This window comes from Giraffa tippelskirchi, chromosome 6 (assembly GCF_054371585.1).
Source record: "Giraffa tippelskirchi isolate mGirTip1 chromosome 6, T2T-mGirTip1v1.2.pri, whole genome shotgun sequence".
Taxonomy (NCBI): Eukaryota; Metazoa; Chordata; class Mammalia; order Artiodactyla; family Giraffidae; genus Giraffa; species Giraffa tippelskirchi.
Genome location: NC_137280.1, coordinates 112,900,774 through 112,923,130, shown reverse-complemented (window position 1 = coordinate 112,923,130; position 22,357 = coordinate 112,900,774). Strand labels below are relative to the sequence as shown.

General features: G+C 33.8%; 1 protein-coding gene and 1 long non-coding RNA gene across 5 annotated transcripts in view; both read left to right on the top strand.

Annotated features, from left to right (window-relative positions):
• The window catches only part of COMMD10 (COMM domain containing 10), a 180,153-nt gene that overhangs the window by 21,367 nt on the left and 136,429 nt on the right, over positions 1-22,357 (top strand). For 3 of the 4 annotated variants that reach the window (XM_081499126.1, XM_081499127.1, XM_081499128.1), the window contains one exon: positions 8,676-8,786. In XM_081499126.1, coding sequence (XP_081355252.1) covers positions 8,676-8,786 — 111 coding nt within the window. Of the gene's footprint in view, positions 1-8,675; positions 8,787-8,981; positions 10,223-22,357 lie in introns of those variants that run through there. The other variant, XM_081499129.1, reaches the window with a different exon arrangement.
• On the top strand, positions 11,644-17,781 carry LOC145509806 (uncharacterized). The gene is made up of 2 exons (XR_014056480.1): positions 11,644-13,444; positions 16,525-17,781. It is a non-coding gene; the product is annotated as an uncharacterized LOC145509806 (long non-coding RNA).

Below are 22,357 nucleotides of genomic sequence, written 5' to 3'. Positions count from 1 at the left end.
ATTCCAGACAGCAATTTTTTCACATCCTGGCCAACATTTGGTATTGCCATTCTTTAAAATTTTAGCATTTTAATGGGATAAGCAGATTGAATATCTTTTAATGTGTTTACTGTGTTTATGTGTTTATTGGTTTATTTGTTTTCTTTTGTGAATTATATATTCCAATATTTGCCTGTTTTTGTAGAGATTTTTTTGTCTTATTGTGGTAAGGATTCTTTATATAGTTTGAATACAAGTCCTTTGTCAGGTGTATGTATTGTGAATATTTTATTAGTCTGTGGCTTGCCTTTTTCTTAATGGAGACTTTTGAAGAACAGAATTTTTAGTTTTGATGATGTCCAGTTTACAGTTTTTTTCTTTTATGGTTCATTCTTCTATGGCTCTCTCTAAAATCTTTGCCTGTCCTAAGATCACAAAGGTTTTCTTTTCATGTTTTCTTCTAGAAGTTTGATGGTTTTAGCACTTGCATTTAGGCCTGTGATCCATTTTGAGATCATTTTTGTGTGTGGTGTTTGTTAGGTGTTAGTCACTCAGTCATGTCTGACTTTTGTGACCTCATGGACTATAGCCCACCAGACTCCTTTGTCCATGGAATTCTCTAGGCAAGAATACTGGATTGGGTTGCCATTCCCTTCTCCAGGAGATCTTCCCAATCCAGGGATCGAGCCTGGGTCTCCCACATTGCAGGCAGATTCTTTACCATCCAAGCCACCAGGGAAGCCCATTTGTTAGGTAGAGGTTGTTTTTTGTTTTGTTTCCATGTGGACATCTAGTCGTTCCAGCATCATTTACCTTGGTGCTTTCATTAGAAGTCACTTTGTCAGTCTTTAAGTCTATCCTTTGCCTTTGTCTTTATTGCTGTAGCTTTATATTCTTCAAGTTAGGTAATATGATTCCTTCAACTCTTAGAAAAAAATTGGTTTGACACTTCCATTTAAAATTTAGAATCAACTTGTCAGTTTCTATTAAAAATAAAATTCCTGCTGGGAATTTAATTGGATTGTTCTAAATCTGTAGATCACATTCGGAAGAACTGACATCTTAGCAATATTGAATCATTAAATTCATGAACATGGTATATCTCTCCATTTATTGATACCTTTTTAAATTTATTCAAGCAATGTTTGTAGTTTTCCAATGACCAGAATTTTCACAAATTTTGTTAAAGTTATCTTTACGCTATAGACTGAATGTGTCTCTTCAAATTTCATATATTGAAACCTTACCCCCAATGTGATAGTATTAGAAGGTGGGGCTTTTGGGAATTAGTTAATACGGAAGGGACCTAATCAGTGAGATTAGTGCCCTTATAAAGAGAGAACTCCCTTGCCTCCTTCTGTCTCGTGAGGATACAACAAGAAGTCTGCAGTCTGGAAGAGTCTGCCAACCTAGCTGGCACCCTTATCTTAGACTTCGAGTCTCCACAACTGTGGGAAATAAATGTTTGTTATTATTAAGCTATACTGTCTGTGGTATTTTGTGTTAGTGGCCTGAACAGACTAAGACACTGTGTATTTACCTGATTTTGGTTGCTACTATAGATAGAATTGCATTTTTGTTAATTTCTAGTTGTTTGTTTCTAGTATGTTGAAAACTACTGATGTTTTATATTAGTCTGTTGCCCTAACTTTCTTAAAATCAGCCATTAGTTTTAGTAGCTTTTTTGCAGATTTTTTACGTACATGTTACGGCAAAGTTGTTTTTGCATATGTTTGTCCTCATCATGTGGCTTGGAGCAGGGATTTTGGTTTGATGATTTTTATGTCCCCAGCATCTATGATGGTATAAAGGTCAGGTTCATGCTCTTCTGATTTTTCTCCTTTCTGGCTGCATCTTCTGGTCAGTCATATTCATTACTGTCTTCTCATTTCCACAACCTCTAAATTTTGTATTGTACCAGGACTCAGTCCCCGGTCCTCTTCTCTTATTCTTTTGTACTTGCCTGGCAATCACATTCAGGCTTCTGAGTTTAAAAACTATTTTCTAATAAAACATTTTTTTCTCTAGCCTATTTGATCATTTCATTGGATGTAGACTAGGCATCTCGACGTAACATTTAAAAAATAAACTGCTCTTTGGATCATTCCTCTTGAAACTGTTCCTGTAGTTTTCCCATCTCAGGTAATGATTTTTTTTTTTAATTTGCATAGGTCAAAATGATATAATTTTGCCATTATTATTTAAAAATGGATAGAAAACCAGGATAAAAGTATGATTCTACTGAAAAGAAACATAGGTTTCATCAACTTACAGAATTCACATAAAGATGGGAATCTTCTAAAAGCGATAGGCTTTTTGTCAAACTGTATGCTTGTTGAGTTAAGGCTGATATCTGATGTAAATAATAGCTAAGAAAACCACATATATAAAATGCTGGAAATTTATTTTTCTTAATGCCAAGGTATTATTTATTTTTAGCCATTAGGGATTGGAATTTACTTCATTATTTTTTGAATTTTAGATATTCCTTTGGTTAGGACAAAAGGAGGGAAGCACTTCTATTCTTTCTATTAAATTACTTGGTAATTTAATCCCCATTTACAATTTCATTGTATTTGCAAATTTGTTCTAAGTTCCAAACAAATAGATTTTTTTTTTTTTTTTTTTTGAATCTGACTTTGTAAATTGGGCATTGCCAGCTTAAAGGTGGGGAGTAAAACTTGGCATCACCTGGAGGGCCTCCTAGTGACAGGTTGTTTAAAAATTTCCTGATTTGGTTAATGGACCTATTTGAGAGGATTATAAATACCCTTCTTCATTTCTTCTACAGCATTTTCTTTTGAAGGAAAAAGGTAAAAATTTGAGGTATAAACATCAGTGCCCCTATTGTTCACTGGTTTATATTAATAGAATGTTTCCAATAAAATGTACTTCTAAATTGATGCTGTCATCTTGTGTCCTTTGGTAGACTCTGTAGGTACATATATTGCTTAAGAAAATAAATCTCTTATTGATTGTAATGGAAATACTAGAAACTTCTCTATTTTAGGCAAATGTAAAATTACTCTGAATCTATTATTTTAAAGATTTAATTATATACAGATTCATATACACATGCCATTGTTGAGGGATCATAAGTATGACCTCTTATACATTCATAAATTGATTTTCCCAGCAGGTATTGCTTTCTTGGTGATACAGGTTTATAATGAGAAATGCTTCTAAAACCTAACCTTATTAAGCAGATTACATTGAACTGAAAAATGCCCTTCTCCCCTGTATGAAAGATTTAGAAAAAGTTCGTATTTCATTTCATTCTATGTGTATGATTTTAGGAAACACAGAATAAACCAACTAGAATTTTTTTTAAGTGGTGTATTTCCTATAATTAGTAGATTGTATAGTGCCGGGAGCCAGCTCACAAGATCCCACCCATGGCAAGGTCATGAGGAAAAGGACTGATCGGAGCACGGCTTCTCAGGCCTCAGGGATTCTCGGAAGGCTGCCTCAGCACTCACCTTAAAGATGATGTCTGTCTTTCTGATGTTTGCTACAATAAACCTCTTCTTATTTTCTGTGACTTAGACAAAAGGCTTTTCCTGATTCTCTTCTAAAATAGATCAATCTGAAACCTCAATTGACAAGGCCCCTGAACGGTAACACCCTAATAAAATTATCTAGGATATAGAGTATACTAATCCAAATTCCTCTTGCTGGCATATTGGTTTGTTTAATAAATGTACCTGTGCCTTTGGAGCTAATGTGCATGACTGCTCCTTAATAATAAAACAGCATTGAGAGCCTCCACACAGAAAGCTCCTATGGGCACAAAACCCTTCGTAGGAAAAAAGGCTTGTTAGGAAATATAGGAAATATTACTTTATGAAACTGTTACTTAGTTTATATTTACTCACTATGTTTTTGCTCTTAACATACTTAGCCTGTATAATGAAAGCATAATAGTTAGAGATTTATATAAATAGAAGTTTAGCTTTAATACAAATAATAAGACAATTGTTGATTTAACTGATGATTCTTACTTAGAGCTGACCTTCAGCTTGCTGTTCTATGACTTTATGGAACCACATTCTTTTCTGTTAAGGTCAAGGCGTAGGATAGATTACCAAAAACAGGTTTTACCTTGAAACTTTCTATTGATGAATTCTTTCCTTCTGTGCCTGATACAAAAGTGTTCTGACTGATCAACCCTTATCAATGGAGAGTCACAAGATGTTAGCAGGCCCCCAGGCCAGAAGATGATGTAAACAAAATGAGGCTTTTTGTAACTAAAGATATGCAAACGGTTTTGATGAGGCTCAAAACTGCCGACCCATTAAGCTGATTTGGTATGACTCTACACTTTACATTTGTTTCTATGTACCACTAAAAATATAAAAGCTGTCTTAAAAACAATAAAGTCAGGAGACACTTGGGAACACCGAGACTTGAGACTCGTTGTGTCTTCTCATTCTCATGGCCGACGCCGTCCATCCTGAGGGAACCCCTGGACCAGCTGGAGCTGGACTCCGGCAGTATAGGAAGAAATCACTGAGGTTAAGAGAAGTGGTCAAGGAAATTGGGGAATAAGTATTTAGCTAAGCTTTAAAAATAGGTTCATGTTCTTCTTGTATTAAATGTTTAGTCAACGTCCAGTTTTTACATTTCATAAGAGTAAATAATAATGTATAGTTTCTGTAATAAGCCATATATATATTATATATGAAATTTCTGCTTATAGTATTTGCTAGTTATAAAATAAATGGTGGATTATAGCAACAGAATATAGCAGTTACAGTTCTGTTTTTATGTGTTTTCATGATTTATTATAGTAAACAGTAATTGTTTCATGAATACACACACACATAAGTCCTAAAACTCATTCAGTATTTCTGAGCAGTATTTTTCCTACTGTAGATAGCCTGAACTGTTAGAGGTTTAGTGGGTAATGAAATCAATTTGGAGGGTTTTTGAATTAGTATTTAAAAAGTGAAACTTAACAGAATTTATGTATTATTGCTCTGGGTGAAAAATTGTCTTGTGACACTTCTGTATATTTATATCAATTTGCCACATAAAAAAGTATCTCTTACTATGTGATATGATCCAAGCAGAGGCTACTATTATAGGGAGCCAATTGTTAAAGTATGGTGATTAACTTTACGTTTTCATTTTTATTTTAAGAGAGTTAATATTATTGTAATTTTGACTTATTTTACATGTGCTTAGAATTGTGATTTACAAAGCAATTAGGAGAAGTTAAGCTTGAAGTTGTTACCTGGATGTTACAGGGAGAATGAAGTCTTTATACCTATTTTGAACTGACATCTTAGTGACATTGTCAGATAATAAGTAATGTAAGTGAGATGCCTAAGAACTATCTTTTAAACAGTTTTGGCATGGTTTAGAAAACATTAAAAATATTAGTGGCTCATTTTCCTCGTGTTTTATGTTATTTTGGTGACATTTAAATGTAGAATGTTGATCAAACTGACCCTCAGATTTAAATTTGGATGTGAGATATCTAATTATATTCAAATGATTCCTGGTATTTTAGTGTACAGATGTTCGATATATACAATACAGAATTTTCTTTTAAATAGAAGCAATGTAGTTTAGCTAACTTAAGTAAAAATTTAATCTAGATTTTGTTTCCTATGTAATTAAAATGTTGATGACTTTCATATTTGTTTCTTAGTTATGAGTCTCAGAGGAATAATTAAAGAGTATACTATAACATTTTCAGCTTGGTAAAAGGCTTTTGTTTTATTCATATTTATATCACCAGTGTCTATTATAGACCCAGAAAATAATATATGTTCTAACCAGTTTAAGAAATTCCTTCTTTCTTCAACTTTTCTTTGTCTTTTAGGACATTGATATTTTTCAAGTGTATATTCCTCTTGTGTCTATCTTTATATTTTCTGTTAGTTTCTTCAGGATCAAATTTAGTTATAATTTGGCTAAAAATTTATATGAATGGTATTGTGGTCTTTGCAGGATATCGTACCTGGAGGCACATCTTGTCTGTTTGCCACTGCTTGGTGATGTTAATTTTGATCTCTTGGTTAAGATGTTTTGCTTTTTTTTCTACTGCGTAATTATTTTTTTCTCTTGTACCTAAAAAGCAATTGTGGGCAAGAAGCTTTGTGACTATTCATTTCAAATCAGACCTTCTCCACTTAAATCTAGTGTCCGTTGATGATTTTTAATAGAGTTAATTTTTGTAACTTTTGATTTTGATATAATTTCCAACTTAGAGAAAAGTGGCAGTAGTAATAAGCATAAGGAGCCTCCATATACTCTTCTGTTCACCAGTTGTTTACTTTTACATATTTTATCTGTAAAATGGGGATAATAAGAATAGTGCTGGTATTGTCTCCTAGTTTCACTGGAAAGATTTTGTTAGGTTTGTTTTTCTTATTGCTCTGTGTAACTGTAAAATTAAAAAAAAAATAATTGTAGTTCTCCTTTATTCCCTCTTCATTTGAGGTTTCTGGATACTGCTCTTTTTATATGAAATTTTATGTATGGGTGTGTGTATGTGCATATGCCTACATATGAGAGGCTTAGTGGCTGAACCACAACAACTACCTATTTTTTTTTTTTAACTTTTTAAGTTACTGTTTCCTGTGGGCATGGGATGAATGTTTTTAAATCACAGAACAACAGAAAAGGCTCTAAAATTTAAGAAAGTCAGTCAACAGTGTTTTTAGTTATGAAGCTTTTAAAATTACCTTTGCTTGTATTTTTTATTTGCTTCAATTCAATTCAGCAAATAGAGTGCCTACTCTATTTAAAAGATGCTATTAAAAAATACTATAGGAAAAATTAGGTAATCAAAATGCCTTATATTTATAATGCTTTGGAGTTTCCAAAACAGCTTGAATATGCATTTTCTTATTTGATATTGCCAATAACTCAGGAAAACAGATAATTCAGATAGATTTATTTCCACTTCTTATGAGGAAATTGAGATCTTGAAAGATTGTGACTTAAGCATTAGGGCCATCTAGGCAGTGAGTATGAACTTAAGTATGAACTAAAGCATAAGCTTTAAGTTCAGTGATCTTAATTGCCCCATTCCATCTCTATGCAGTGACTAAGTATACATTCATTTGTGCAAAGGCCTGGCCATAGTGGGACCATATTTTAATTTATTTACTTAATATTTATCTTTGTTGTTTAAGTGCTTAAAGGACAGGTATAGGATTAGTTAAATGAGATCAAAACAGTGTCTTATAGGTCCATATGAATACCTAGAGGGTGTTTTTCATTTAAGACTGTGTATCAAAATGCTTGGATATATGAGAGTGGTTGTGGCATGTTTTTTCCTATTATGTTGGAGTATCTGTTGCCTGTAACTGTTGAAAATAATTGTTGTTCAGTCTGCTACATCGTATCTGAGTCTTTGTGGACCCCATGGACTGTTGAAAATAGTAGTGAGCTGGTGTTAGATACTGTTTTACTATAATTAGTATTAAAAATCAGTACATTATGGATCCTTGCTTCATGTGTACCATTAAACTGATTTTTTTACTTGTGATATTATGGATTGTATCTCTTCAACATCTTCGCTCTTTTTACCCATAACCTCTTAAAGGTTCAGTGCCAGAAAGAACAGAACTGTATCTTTATTTTCTCATCACATCCTCTCTCGAATAGATAATACTTTCATTGCTCTCTTTCCAATTTGGCTTTGAGTCATTGCTGTGATTCTAGCTGTTGAACAGTCTTTCAAGTTAGCAATTAGTATTCCAGTTAAGTAAAAATTGTTTTGAGTCTGCCATTCTTACCAGTGTAGCTGAGGTAGTTTCAGTAAATCAATTACTAGAGTCGAGTTGTCAGAGGTATATGACAATTACATGTCACAAAACTTCCCTAAATATTGATACTTTGGGTTTACTGGAAATTAGATTTAAAACTTCCTACTTATAGTTTTGAGGTTGGAAAAATCAGTAATCTGTCATGTTCAATAAAGCTGCATTTATGTTGCTTAATATTTTGAAACTTAAACTGCTTTTGTCTCTTTGCTGTCTTTGCCTTCCTGATTAAATTTTGTTGTTGTGTTAATTAATAAATTCAAAGGAAGTATTCTAATTAGTTTCTGTCATAACTGGGAACTGTAGTAGGTTAGAATACTTTGGAAAGCATAATAACACCTGCTCACTGGTAAGCAGATATCAATTCTTTGTCTGGCTCTCTTCCAGTCTCACTAACTGTGTCTAAATGTGTGAACCTCTTACCATCTGGGCACTTCAGTTTCCCATTAAATTAAAAAAAAAAAAAGTTTTACCTTGTTCTACTTATTGCAAAGAGTTTTGAAAGATAATGGGAGGTCATTTAGAGTAGTTATTACATATATATGCTATTTACTAGTTACAATTTATAACTATTTAAAAACCATTGGCTTTAAAATATACTGTTTTAAAATAGTAATTTACTGTTTAAAAACCATTGACTCCTTTAGTGTAGCTCATTGCCTAGTCTCAGAACTTTTATTTTTAGAACAGAGTGTGTTTAAAGACCAGTTTTATGCTTGAATTTGACAGGCATGGCATGAGGCCAATTTAATGAGCCCAAATGTTCAGAGTGTGCAGGTTGAAGGAGCCCAGGAACTGACTTTCCACAAAGTCCAGGCTATCCATGTTCATTCCTGCTGACTGGAGATTTACTTAAAGTTGAGTGTTTTCTTCCTTCTGTACCATCTGATTCCAATCTACACTTGTCTTTTGTAGCTTGAGACGGTCGGATGGCAGCTTAACCTTCAGATGGCTCACTCTGCCGAAGCAAAACTAAAATCTCCTCAAGCTGTGTTACAGCTCGGAGTGAGCAATGAAGATTCGAAGGTGAGAAAGAGTATCCCATTGAAATGATGTATTTTGTTTCCTACATCTTGTACTTTATTGTTGGCGGGGTCTTTGCTCCCTGAATTGAAAATTTAAAAATAATTTAATTAAAATTAGATAAGGATTAACAAAATGACAGATCTTTATTTGTGCAAGTTTTGATGTCAGATTTACACTTCACTTTTTCTATTTCAGAAACCAGATTCTCTTACAAGGTGGCGTTCTTGCAAGAACATGTAATAACATATTCTTTTGAATTCTGCAATGGGAAAAAATTGGTAGTAGTCATAACAAAATTACAATTTTAATGTTTTAGGTTTTTGTGAATATTTCTGGGTGTTTTGTGTTTTAACCTGCATACATATGGCAGGGGGAATATTGTCCAGGCAATGCCTGGAATATGAAGGTGACCTGAATTGTGTTTGTGTATGTATAGTATGTTTGTGGGTATGTTTAAATCTCAGCTCTTACAAAATAGAATTTTGATTAGTTTTATACTGCATGGTGATTTCTTCCTTAGTATTAATTTCAGAAAACTTGAACATGTTATCAGAGGTTAAAGAGTTGCTATGGAATATTTTTTATTATTATAGCATTTAAAGAAATGTATATTCCACATGTCAACCAGAGCTATTTTTTACATACATATATTTTTTTACTATAATTGAGTATCCTTAATAGCGAGAAGAGGGAGTGACCTTTTTTCTTGAAATAAATGAAAATGTTCCTTTTAAGACAAGTGAAATAGAGGTGAGAATGAATTAGGAAGATCTGAAGAAGAAGAGATTATTATGACTGTATGTGATCGGAGAATAATGAAAGAAATATTATTTATTGATATAATGGATATTGAAGGGTGTGTATATTATTACTTATTTGTTAACACTTTCACTGTTTATTGGGTTGTCCAGAAACTTCGTTTGGATTTTCCCAAATGAACTTTTTGGCCAGCCCACTATTATGGATTGTATGTTTCTGTCTTTCATAAGAACTGGCATTAAGTGCCTATCTCCAGTTACATGTCTACAGAATTTTGAGGCATTTGAGTTGGATCTTAACATACACATATGAATACACATACATAAAATTTGTTAATTTATTACAAAGTTTCCAAAGAGACATTTCATTTCACACATTTTCACCAGAAAATAACATAAACATAACAATTACGTTTGACTGGTATATTAAATATGCTCTGCAATTTAGTAGCTGTCTAACCTTGGGCAAGTTACTTAATCCTTATGAGTTTCAGTTTCTTCATCTGTAAAATAGGAATAGTATTATCTGCCTCACAGGGCTCTAAGGAAGATCAAATACTCATTGTTTGTGAAGTACATCATACTCTATAAATGCTGGCCGCTGTCATCTTCGTCATCATCATCACCATAAGTTTTTTTGGGCTAATGAATAAATATATCTCTTTGTTTTAAACCAAAGCTGTTACCAACTTTATTTCTTAAGGAAATTAACCTTTCCTCTTTTCTTTCAATCTTTCTCCCTTTTGTTTCTTGATTGTGTTTTTCATATGTGTGCTTAGTGGGCATAGGGAGGTTAAAGATAGCCTGAAAAGTCCTTTATTTTTTTTTCCCCTGTGAACTAAGGAAAACATTCCTTTAGGTTTAGGGCAATAATCTGGAGCTCACTGGTATGAACTGGGACTGCTCCATGAGGGAAAACACACACCTATACATTCACACACACATGTGTATGTTCTCCATTGTACCTTCACTGCTTTATTTCTCATGACTCTTGTATGTGAAATCTGAGTAGCTATGTGGAATTTATAGGTTGGAAGGGTACTTTTTTTGACCCCTCTATTGGATATCCTTTAAGCATCATCACTTTGGCAGTGATGGACTTTGGGATGCTTGACTTTGGGTTGCTTGAGTCCTCCCAGCTTCTTTATTATGTCTTCAAAATGTGTCTGTGTCAGTTATATTTTTAGGCAGTAGGCATGAATGAGTAATGCTTCAAGTAAAAGAGTCATGTTTTTACTTCATATTATTCATGTGAGATCCAACTCATTTGAGACATAGGCTTGAGCACATTTGTATTTTTCTGTTTGTTGCTGTTTTAAAATTTTGAACGGACATTTGATGACCCTTAGGCTAAGTTGTAAAGAACCCTCGTGCCAATGCAGGAGACCTAAGAGATGCTGGTTTGATTCCTGGGTTGGGAAGATCCCCTGGAGGAGGGCATGGCAACCCCCTCCACTATTCCTGCCTGGAGAATCCCATGCAGCCTGGTGGGCTACAGTCCATAGGGTCACAAAGAGTCGAACACAACAGAAGCTACTTAGCACGCACATACACGCATGACTTGTACAGCTAGAGAACCATTTTCGTTAACAGGCACTCGGGAGGAGAGCTGCAGCACACAAATAAACAAGATATTTCCTTTTTGTATGCAGATTTAAGTGAACCTCTTTGTCTGTATTACCTGTCTCTCCTGTGGCATTTTTATGGATTTGGCCCCTATTCCTTATACCTTGTAAACAATAGACATGTAATGGAATGTACGGTTATGATTAACCTGGATGGAAACATGCCCTCTCCATGTGATGTGTGCCCCATCTCTAAAGGGACAGTGAACCACCACACCTCTATGCTCTCCATGAACTGATGCTGGGAGGCTTTACTTTTTCTCCATGTTTTTATGACCTCTCATTCTGTTCTTTGTACTCTTGTTATATCTGATTCCTTGATGTTAATTTTTATATAACTCCGGTTATTAAGGACACACGCTCCTCTTCCCCCAAACATTTGCTCTCTTCTGAAATGAGAATTCGGAAATTCTAGACAGGTTAGAATATTAGGTTAAAGGAACACGGGTATGGAGTGTGTTTTAAAAACCAGATTGGTTAAAGGAAGGGAGAATTTTTATTAAAAGGAAGATTGAAAGTTATCACTGGTTAGTGTATGATGCAGAGTATCATGAAAGACAAAGTTGTCGTGCTTAAGAAATTGTCGTTTTTTTAAAAACAGGAAACAGGTAAAATTCTTTCATATGTATGCTTTATAGTATAGATATTTTGAAAGTACACATTATTAAAATAATTTTGAGAGAATTAGAGTCAGTGCAAATTGTAAGAGACTATTTTGATAGTATTTACTTTTAAGCTGCTAAGCTGAAAACTTACTGTAATTCAGTGTAAAGTGTGGTTTCTAAGAATCTCTCTCTTCTCCTTCCCTTCCAACATACACATGAAAAGGGTAGCCTGCAGTGAAGTTTTAATTGCTATCACTTTAGATAACATTGTTGTACTGACCTCCTTTCTCTTAGAACATTTCTGTCTCAAGGCTTTCCTGTTTTGCTACTAATTTTATCATGAAAACGGATGATCCTAGCTTTTCTTATAGTATGTTGACAGATATTCTAGTCATTTTCAGTTAATTTTCATGGTGTTTGTCTCCTGCATTTAGCAAAGTAAGATTATTTTCCTGTTCTACACATAGCTCAAAACAAGTTTTCTGAGTTTTTTGGCTTTTTTTTTTTTTTTGGTTTATCTCATTAGGGGGCAGTAGAGCTCTTTGCTTACCTAATCTCTGGCACTCAAAATGCTATTTGAAATAACATTCAAAGTAATTTGTGAAGTCAGTAGTTGTGGGAAATGCTAAGTGTTTACATTTCTAATCTGTATATAACAATAGAGTTCTGTTTCCATCAACAAAATTAGTGCCTGTTAATCAGATATATACAGAACAAATAAATGAAATCATTATGATTTCAATGTTTGCTAATTTGTATGTGATCATTTGCCAAAATGAAATTTATTAAAAAGCCTTCCACACTGTTGATTTTTTGGTTACCTTCTGTCACTTGTATTAATTTCTTTATGAGAGAAGAGAATACAATATTCCCAAAGATGGTTGAATGGCTGTATTAGATTAGAGTATCACTAATTCCAGACTAGTCATAGACAGTTGAAATTTCTTTGTTTATAGAGAATAACAATTTATACGTAACAGATCTGGTAATTTTGAATGGCATCAACACTTTGAATATCCTAAAAACACTAAAATGTTTGAATTTTACTGTTAATCTTTCATTTTCCTCAGTAAATTTGCTGTTGAGAACAATCATATTTTGTTAATACAGCAATTCTAAATTCTTTTTGTACATCTTTTAAGAAAGAATCCTTGTGTTTCATTCTTTTTTTCTTCTTCATTTTGAAACAGCTGAGATAAAATCACCTTGACAAGAAAGCTTGCTAGACATTTATCTAACTGTTCAGTTGGATTATGCTCATGTTGTAGAAGGTTAATTATGATCTCCAGTGAACTTAGGACTTTTAATACTAATTTTAAAAATTAGAGGTCTTCATTCTTATTTGCAAAATGTGTGACAAATTCTATTTAGATTGAGAAAAGGGGGAAAAAGCCTTTTTTAGTGCTTACTCTATGTAGATATGGGCTTGCCTCTTTTAATATTTAAAACATGTCTTCCAGGTATAAATTCTTATTATTATCTGTATTTTATAGATAGATGGAGAAATGGAAACATGTATAATTAATATATTTTCCTACATTTTTCCTAACTAGTAAACAAGGGTTCCCTAGTAGCTCAGTCAGTAAAGTATCCTCCTGCAATGCAGGAGACCTGGGTTCAATCCCTGGGTCAGGAAGATCCCCTGGAGAAGGAAATGGCAACCCACTTCAGTATTCTTGCCTGGGAAATTCTATGGACAGAGGAGCCTGGCAGGCTCTAGTGCATGGGGTTGCAAAGAGTTGGACATGATGGAGCGACTAACATACAATAAACAAAGTTGGCATTTGAAGTCAGGCAGTTTTATTTCTGAGTCTTATGCTATACTTATTGCTAGGATACTGTATCATTTTGCTTATTTAATAATTTAGCACTTATCCTGTAATATGTGTATATGTTTCAGGGTGTTGAGAGCTTTTCTAAAATGCAATGATTATTTTATTATTATTGTTCTTCATAAAACTGTAGTTACGTGGATTCTAAATTTCCTTTGCATTTTCTTTTTATTTGATTAAGTTTAAACAATCTTACACATAAGTCAATGAAAGACACTAATATATTCCTTTGTGTAGTAAGTAAGGTTGTATGTTTTGATGTTATCTCTGTCAGTAGAGGGTGCAGTTATTGACAGACCTTATTGTAAGGGCTGTATGACATCATTGATGTTGATGTGTTGTGAACAAAGAAATAGAGTATATCATTAAAAACACATCCTTAGCTATATATATGACAGGTTTTTCAGTAAGAGAAAAGCATATGTGTTTCAAATCATGAGCTCTTTGTATTAGAAGTTTAAAGTATTTTGATTTCCTTAAGGACAGTGTTCATAGTGACTGATTCTGGAGGACCTTCAAATTTTTCTGAGCTGCTTTGGTGAGCAGGTCTAAATTTTACAAATACTGCATTTTTATTCTAGTATCTGTATAGTGAATATGTTTCAACATATTCTCTTGATAATTTAAGTTCACTTTTCTCTGTTACAGTAGCTATACATATATTTATAATGGATATTTTGGAAAATGTAAGAAAAAAGCCAGTTAAAATCATGTATAATTCTAGAACCCACTTCACTTTTCACCCATAGGCTCGTTATGTTTTGCTGTATGACCTTCCAGTTGCTTTTTCTTGTACCTTTGTTATGACTGATTTTTTTAAAAATAGTGATGCTTGCTTTTGGTTTGGGTAAAAGAATTGAAGATTTGTTATTACTATTCAATACTGGATGTGGTATGAGAAGATAATCTCTTTCATCAGTCAGAATTTTTTTCCCTTTTATACAGTATACCAACTTACGATCTGAAAAGTTACTCTGTTAAGTCTTGGGTTTTTTACTCACTAATTCTGATCAGAAATTTATAAAATGAGCTTTGTCTAATGAGCAGGTCTGTGTCAAGATATTAACTTTTATTTGTGTCATTTGGGATGGTTTTATTCAGGGTTCAGAAAAATTTTGAGATTGGCCAGTGGTTTTACTTTTGAAATGAAATGATTGATGAATATTGCTTATCTTTTTAAAATATTTTTTTGGGTCTTTTTTTAATTACCTAAGTTATAAATTTTTATTGTGAAAATTTTAGAGATATAGAAAGAAAAACTCAGATTTACCACGACTATGCAGACATCTTTTATTTCAGTGTTTATTCAATAGATACTTTCTTTTGAAAGTCTTCTTTGATTTTATATTCTGCTTTTTTCACTTAACTCTGTAACAGATCTTTTCCATATTCAAATGAATGAATGAATGAATAAAGCATCTTTGGAATGTATGGTTATTCTTCAGGAGTATAATTACTGGGTGAAGGGTGTAAACAAAAAAAAGATCTGACTAAAGTTAGATAATAGGCTTTTCATAATCATTTTAGGAGCATTTTAGGTTGCCTTTGAGGGATTTAAAATCTTCTAGAGAAAGGTATAACATTACTATCTCAAAAATAAGTTCTTTGATAACTAGTTAATTATTATACTTTGGATAATTTTAAGAGACCAGTGAAAACCCAGGTATTTTTATATTATAGAGCCCTCTCATTTATAATTTCTTTATTCCAATAGTATACACATTAAACAAGCTTTTGTTATATGTGTTCTATATTATTTAAGAACATGTGGAAGCAATCTTATAAAATATTCTACCAGCTTAGAGAAAATAAAACAGCCCCTATTTGGTAGACAATTGCACATATACTTTGGAAAAAAAAAGCCTGGTTCTTTGGAATCATATTTACTTATTTACATATTTCTAAGACTTTGTGGCTCTAGTTTTCTGATTCTTAATTTTGTTTTCTATCCTTTTTCATTGTGATGAATTTCTCAATGATAATATCCTTTAAGGTGTCATGTTTTCTAAGTGAGAGCAATACAAAAATGTCTTTCCTCAATTTAGTGGGTTTCTTTTTTTTGGTTTATTTTTAAGTTTCCTGATTAATATGACTTTCTGAAAGATCTTAAGTATTCAAGTATATTGAAGTGTTCACATCATATGTGTACAACTCCTTGATATCACAAAATGAACCCCTTTGTGTGTGTGTGAAGAGTGTGTACGCGGAACCCTTTATCTGTATGTTAGGCTGCCTCATGGAAGGTCCACATGTATCCATAATAAGACTTTCTAAGCTAGAAAAAATATTGTTTTAGACACTATATATCTTTGAATGAAAACAAAGTATTAATACGAAGAGTATGGTGGTAGTTAGATAAAAATGTCTTGTAGGAGTAAATCCTTTTTTTAAAAAAATACCCCATTCATGCATTTCATAATTTAAAGAATTCGTCTTTTTACTGAAATTCTTTTCAAAAATGTTGTGAAATTCCAAAGTAGGGAAACAAATAGTATTACCCTCACTTGCCTTTCCTAGCTTCTGAACCTCTTTATTTTTTGAAATCCAGTGGCAATTGATAATTGTGGAATTCCTCAAATATAGTATGTTTGAGTATCTTTAAATTTTCTTTAAAATGTTTTTATGGATTGGAAATAATACTAATGTAAATGAGTGGCTTAAGTATTTTGAAATAAAAGTGTTAACAATGAATTAGACATCTAAACAAATAAAATGCTGGTAAGTTCAGTAAGTTAAATAAGCAAACTTCCAAAATATCTCAAATTCAATTCAAGAAACACTTATTAAACACATTTATTATGCATGGGATGGGCCTAGTGGTAAAGAATCTGCCTGCCAATGCAGGAGAAAGCGGGAGACATGGGTTCGATTCCTGGGTTGGAAAGATCCCTGGAGGAGGAAATGGCAACCCGCTCCAGTATTCTTGCCTTGAGAAATCCCATGGACAGAGGAGCCTGGTGTCCTACAGTCCATAGTGTCGCAAAGAGTTGGACACGACTGAGCACCTGAACACATACACACGCATGCATGGGATACTAGGCAAGGTATTTTTTGATGCAGACAGATTTTACTTTCCATCGTGGGGCTTATGGTCTAAAAGGGAATACATATTCTAAGCCTGTAAATGTAAGTTTAGTGATTGTTACAAAGAGGAAATACTGAAACTATGGAAACTGACAGCAAGAAGTTGGAGACTCCAGCAGAAAGGGGAGTTTGAGCTGGAGGAAGAACACATGAAAAAGGAGAGAGCCTTATCTTTTGAGCTTGTTGAGTATGAGATAGCTGAGAGATTCAGGCAGAGATTTTTGGATGGCAGTTGGTGAGGTAGGGGGCGGGTTATACACCAGAAATTGAGCCTTGGAAATCATTGAGGTTTTGATTATAATTTCAGTTATGAGATGGAAGAGCTTAGTCGCTTAGGGAGGGAGTATAGAACCTTATGAATTCCCAAATATAAAAGGCAAATAGAGCTGGAGGAGCTTTTCACAGTGATTGGGAAAGGAGCAGCCAGCAACCGAAGGGAGAGAGCATTTCTTGGAGGGCGAATTATTTTACATGCTGTAATAGGTAAAAGAGAGAATTAAAGTTACTAATTTAACTCTCACAGCTGGGAATTAGGCACTAATATTTTTCCTAGTTTGTAGATGGAGAACCTAGTCTCAGTGGTTAAATATCTTTCCCTAGATTGGAGACGCAGGTTCGATCCCTGAGTTGGGAAGATCCCCTGGTGAAGGGAGTGGCTACCCACTCCAGTATCCTTCCCTGAAGAATTCCACGGACAGAGGAGCGTGGCAGGCTACAGTCCACAGGGTCACAAAGAGTTGGACATGACTGAGCAACTGACTGTTTCACTTTCAGATTGGATTTTAGAAAGTGATGTAGGCAAGATTTGAACTCAGGTTCACCTGCCACAATAGCCTGAACTTACAGTCACTACATAGTAGTTAAAAAAAAATGAATTTAGCGTCATGGGGGTTACTGGTGATCACTGTGTGGGGCAGGAGAAGGAGGTGTTTCAAGATGGAGGGTGGTATTGAATACTATTCAGAGGTCAGGAAAGAGAAGAGCAGACATCTATGTGACTGTTGGATTTGGTTAGATGGACTTCGCTGATAACCTTGACAATTGTAATCTCAGTAACAATTGAGAGGGGAAAGAATCATGACTGGAATAAATTGGGGAAAGAAAATAAGAAAGTGAAAGCAAAATGGAATAGTCAATGTAGAGGACTGTGGATTCAGTGGCCGAAGATATTAGAGAAGGTTTGTATGCCAGTGCCACATCCATGGGGGAAAAATTGATGCTGCTGGACAGAGAAGGGTATGAGTTCCTTAAGAAAGTGAGAAGTTAAGAGGGCCAGAGCACAAATGAAACCGTTGGACTGTGATGAGAGTAGGAACATACTATTTGTTGTAACAGCAAAAAACAAAGAGAATGGACCAAGTAGGTCGTTTTGGTGGTAGAAGAGAAAACTGTAACTGATTGCTTCTGTTTTCTGAATGTAGTTATTTGTTGGGGGAGTGGATAGGTCTTGGAGTTTTGAGAACAGAGGAAAAAGTATGAAGTAGTTATTTTGGATATTGGGAAAATGAACAACCTAGTTATTTTAGACTATTTCACTGTTACTGACCAGTGCTCATTGCCCATTTGAGCTTTGTGACCACGAAATTTGAAATGAGAACTGTTGAAAGGATATGCATTTTCCTTCATCCATTTTTAGTTGCTCTCGTGCAGATGTGAAGTAGGTAGATACTTAGGTTTAATCAGGGTTTCATCTTTGCCAAGTATATCAGATGAAGAGAGAAAGGGACAAAGGATTGACTTTGCATACAAGGGAGTGATTTTGGTGATGGACCATAGATTCTAAATCAGGTCAGTTGGAAAGTGAGGATATAATGTATGTTGGGGGTGGCATGATGGCGAGTGAGAAACTGACTGATGATAGAACTGGAACCCTTGCCGCACCCTCGTTAGAGTCATTTGTTACAGAGGACCCTCAGACGCGTTAGCTCCAGGATCACTCAGGAATTTTTTATTTGAATCTTCAGACCTCTTGACTTGGCCAGGTGTATAGCTTATGCTTTAAAATGGAGAACATAAAAGTGAAACCTGCTGTCTGGTCTTCTCTGAACTTTGTCCCCTGCATCAACTTGGAAACTGAAGTGGTCTAAATATTCTGATTTTGACATGGCATGTAAATTTAGATTCAAGAAGACAAAGTCAAGATGACTAGATTGTTTTCTTATGAGTAAGTTGCATTTTTGAATGTTGAATTCAGGCCTAATAATTTTGACACAAGAGGAACTGGCAAACACTTCCCTGGCCTGGTTTAAATGAGATTTTAAGCATGTTTGGTGTTAGGTATCATATGAAAGCTTAAGTTTTATGTAGCTTGAATATGTTATTCAAATTGTATTTCTTTCAGATTTCTTTCTTTGTATGAGAATTATTTAGGGGAAATTAAACTTTTATGAAGAGGAGGAATCAATTTTACTGTGTAATACATTTCTCACAACAAATTATTGGGCACTATTGGCTGTTTTTATGGTATTTGGAACAGTGAAGATTTTTCTAATAAGTTCACATATAAAATTCTTTTTATGTTACTACTTTCTGAAGTTTTCAACTGTCCTTAATATTTATCTAAAATTACTAATCTTTTGAATAAATCTCATATCTGTATATGAAGTACTTTAAGGCTTTAATTAAATCCTCAAATTTTGTATCACCTGACTACTTACTTGGAAATGTTGCCATTCCAAGATGCCTAATGATTGTGAATCTAGTTTGGCTATTTTCTTATTAGTTTTTAACATTAACTCAGCATCATCAGTTCTATGTTTTAATTCTAGAGCTGAATGGTGTTTTTGAGGATCTGAAGGTAGTTGTTCAGTCAGTGCACAGAAAACAGCCAGTTTCAGTCACCATATCATTTAATGGAGAATGGTATCCATAGGCAGCGGGAACACATCATAACCAGGGCCATAGATGGAGTAGGGCTGGTAGAGCACTTATTGTGTCACTTATCTCACCTCCTGCTACTAGCAAAAACAAAGAGAATTAATATAATCTAATCTTTACAAACCTTGATAATTTGCTTGTTTCAGGAAAGTTTTGATGCCCATGTCTGATTAATGAAGTAACATATCATACACAGTTTTTAAAACATCATATTAAGCTTTTAAAAATTCTTTTGTTGGTGTTATCTGGAGTTTATGTTAAATTTACTTATACTCTATAACTGTGCTGTGAAAACATCAGTGAAACTCTGTGTATTTGTTGTTGTTATTGTTGTGATTAGTTAACCAAAACATATAGCTGACAAATTACACATAATGGGTGAAGATGAAATGTAATAAGAAGTAAATGTGTAGAAAGAAATTCTTACTTATTAATTTTATCTTTAAAGGGCAATTTTATCCAAACTCATTTTAGGGAATTTTAGTTTTATCTCTTTTTTATTCCTTTGTATTTTTCTAGATTTACATGAGTAATTTACATTGTAGAAAAATCAGAAAATGTAAGAAAATAAAATTCATCTATAATTCTATCTAAAGATAATAATTTTGAATGACATACTTAATTGGCATATAGCTTTCCAAATCTATCAATTATAAACTAGTTTTTTTCCCCCCTCATGGAATATTACATTATAAATATCTTTGTCAATAGGTGAATTTTTAAAAGGCTGTGGAATATCCTATTTTTTGGTAAATATGGTTTATTTTTTTAGTAATTCTTTAGCAATATATTTGCTTTAAAGCCATGTTTAAGCCAGTTGACAGATACTAATATATTGGCTGAAGTGAGGGAAGTAGATCATAGAAATGCTATCCATGTATTAGAGAAGATTTTAGTAGCTGCTGGAGTATTTACTTTTTATTGCAGGTTAAACTGTTTTTTCTAATAATCACATTTCAACATATAGTTCAAGGTGCCTTTTAAAATTGTGTATGTGTGATTACTAACTGATGACGTTCTCAAATGAAGAGAATTTGCTCCCTCTTTTCCTTTCTTTTCCCCTCTTTCCCCTTCTTTCTTTCTTTATTTCTTTTTTTTTTAATAAACAAGCAAAAGTGCAGTTTCTTTCAGAGTTACTCCATTTTATCTCAAGGAGTTCCAACCTCTCCATCTTTAAAGGGCAATTTTATCCAAACTTAAAATACTGCCACTTCTTTGGTAAGGGCAATATAATAAAAGCTCCCAAAATAATCCTTTAATAACTTTCAGCAATAAAACAAATAGAATTATTCATATGCAACTTTATGTATAGAATGAGCAAAGGCTGATGGAATTTTCCAGCAAAAAGAGATCTTAGGTGGATTTGGCAATGGATTCTTAGATATAATACCAAAAGCGCGAATGACAAAATAGATAAATTGGACTTCATCAGAATTAAAAATTTGTGTGTCAAAGGACATTATGAAGAAAAAGGAAAGATAACCTAAAGAATGAGATAAAATATTTGCAAATTATATATCTGATAAGAAATTTCTATCTAGAATATGTGAAGAACTCCTAAAACTCACCAACAAAAAAGATAAACAACTCAAAGAATGGGTAAAGGACTTACATAGACATTTCTCCAAAATAGGTATACTAATTGCCAACATGCACATGAAAAGTTACTCAACATCATCAGTCACTGCTGCTGCTGCTGCTAAGTTGCGTCAGTCATGTCCGACTCTGTGCGACCCCATAGACGGCAGCCCACCAGGCTCCTCCGTCCCTGGGATTCTCCAGGCAAGAATACTGGAGTGGGTTGCCATTTCCTCCTCCAGTGCATGAAAGTGAAAAGTGAAAGTGAAGTCGCTCAGTCGTGTCCGACTCTTCGAGACCCCATGGGCTGCAGCCTACCAGGCTCCTCCGTCTATGGGGTTTCACTACGGATACACAAAACAATGAGATATCACTTGACACCCATTAGGATGGCTATAACTAAAAAAATTAAATAAGTGTTGGTGATGATATGGAGAAATTAGGACCCTCATATATCACTGGTGGAAATGTAAAGTGGTGCAGCCACTATGGCAAGTAGTTTGTTACTTCCTTAGAAATTTAAACATAGAATTATCAAATGACTCAGCAGTTTCACTCTTAGATATATACCCAGAAGAAGTGGAAACAAAGATTCAAAATAAGTACATCTGTGTACATGTTTATAGTAGTACATAATAGCAACCCAAAAGGTGGAAACAACTTAAATATGCCCATCAATGGATGAATGGATAAACAGGTAGTATATACATAAATGGAGTATTATTAGCCATAAAAAGAAATGAAGTCCTGATTCATGCTACAATATATGTGTACCTTAAAAATCTTTTTCTTAGGGGAAGAAAAGCCACTGACTTGTATATTTTAAAAGGATTAAATAGTACATTTTAGAGAGAGAGGCTGACTAGTAATATTTTAACCCTCCCAGTTTACTGATGAGAAGACAAGCCCAGTGAGGTTAAATGATTTATCACTTGATTATTGGCATAGCCAGATGAGACCCTAGTCTGACAGAATGGGGGGGAACATAAGATTTAAAGTGAGATGATTGAGTTTAAATTCTTAGACTGTGGACAAAAATCCGAGTTTTTCTGCAGTAATTTTCTCAATTTGAACATGTGGTTGGTAATACCTGCCTCTTAAGATTATTGATAGAATTACATGAGGTATCTGTGAAATGCCTATTAGAATGACTATCACATAGTAGGAACTTAGTGTAATTGAATTTGAATTTGAAGTGCTATAGTTTAACAT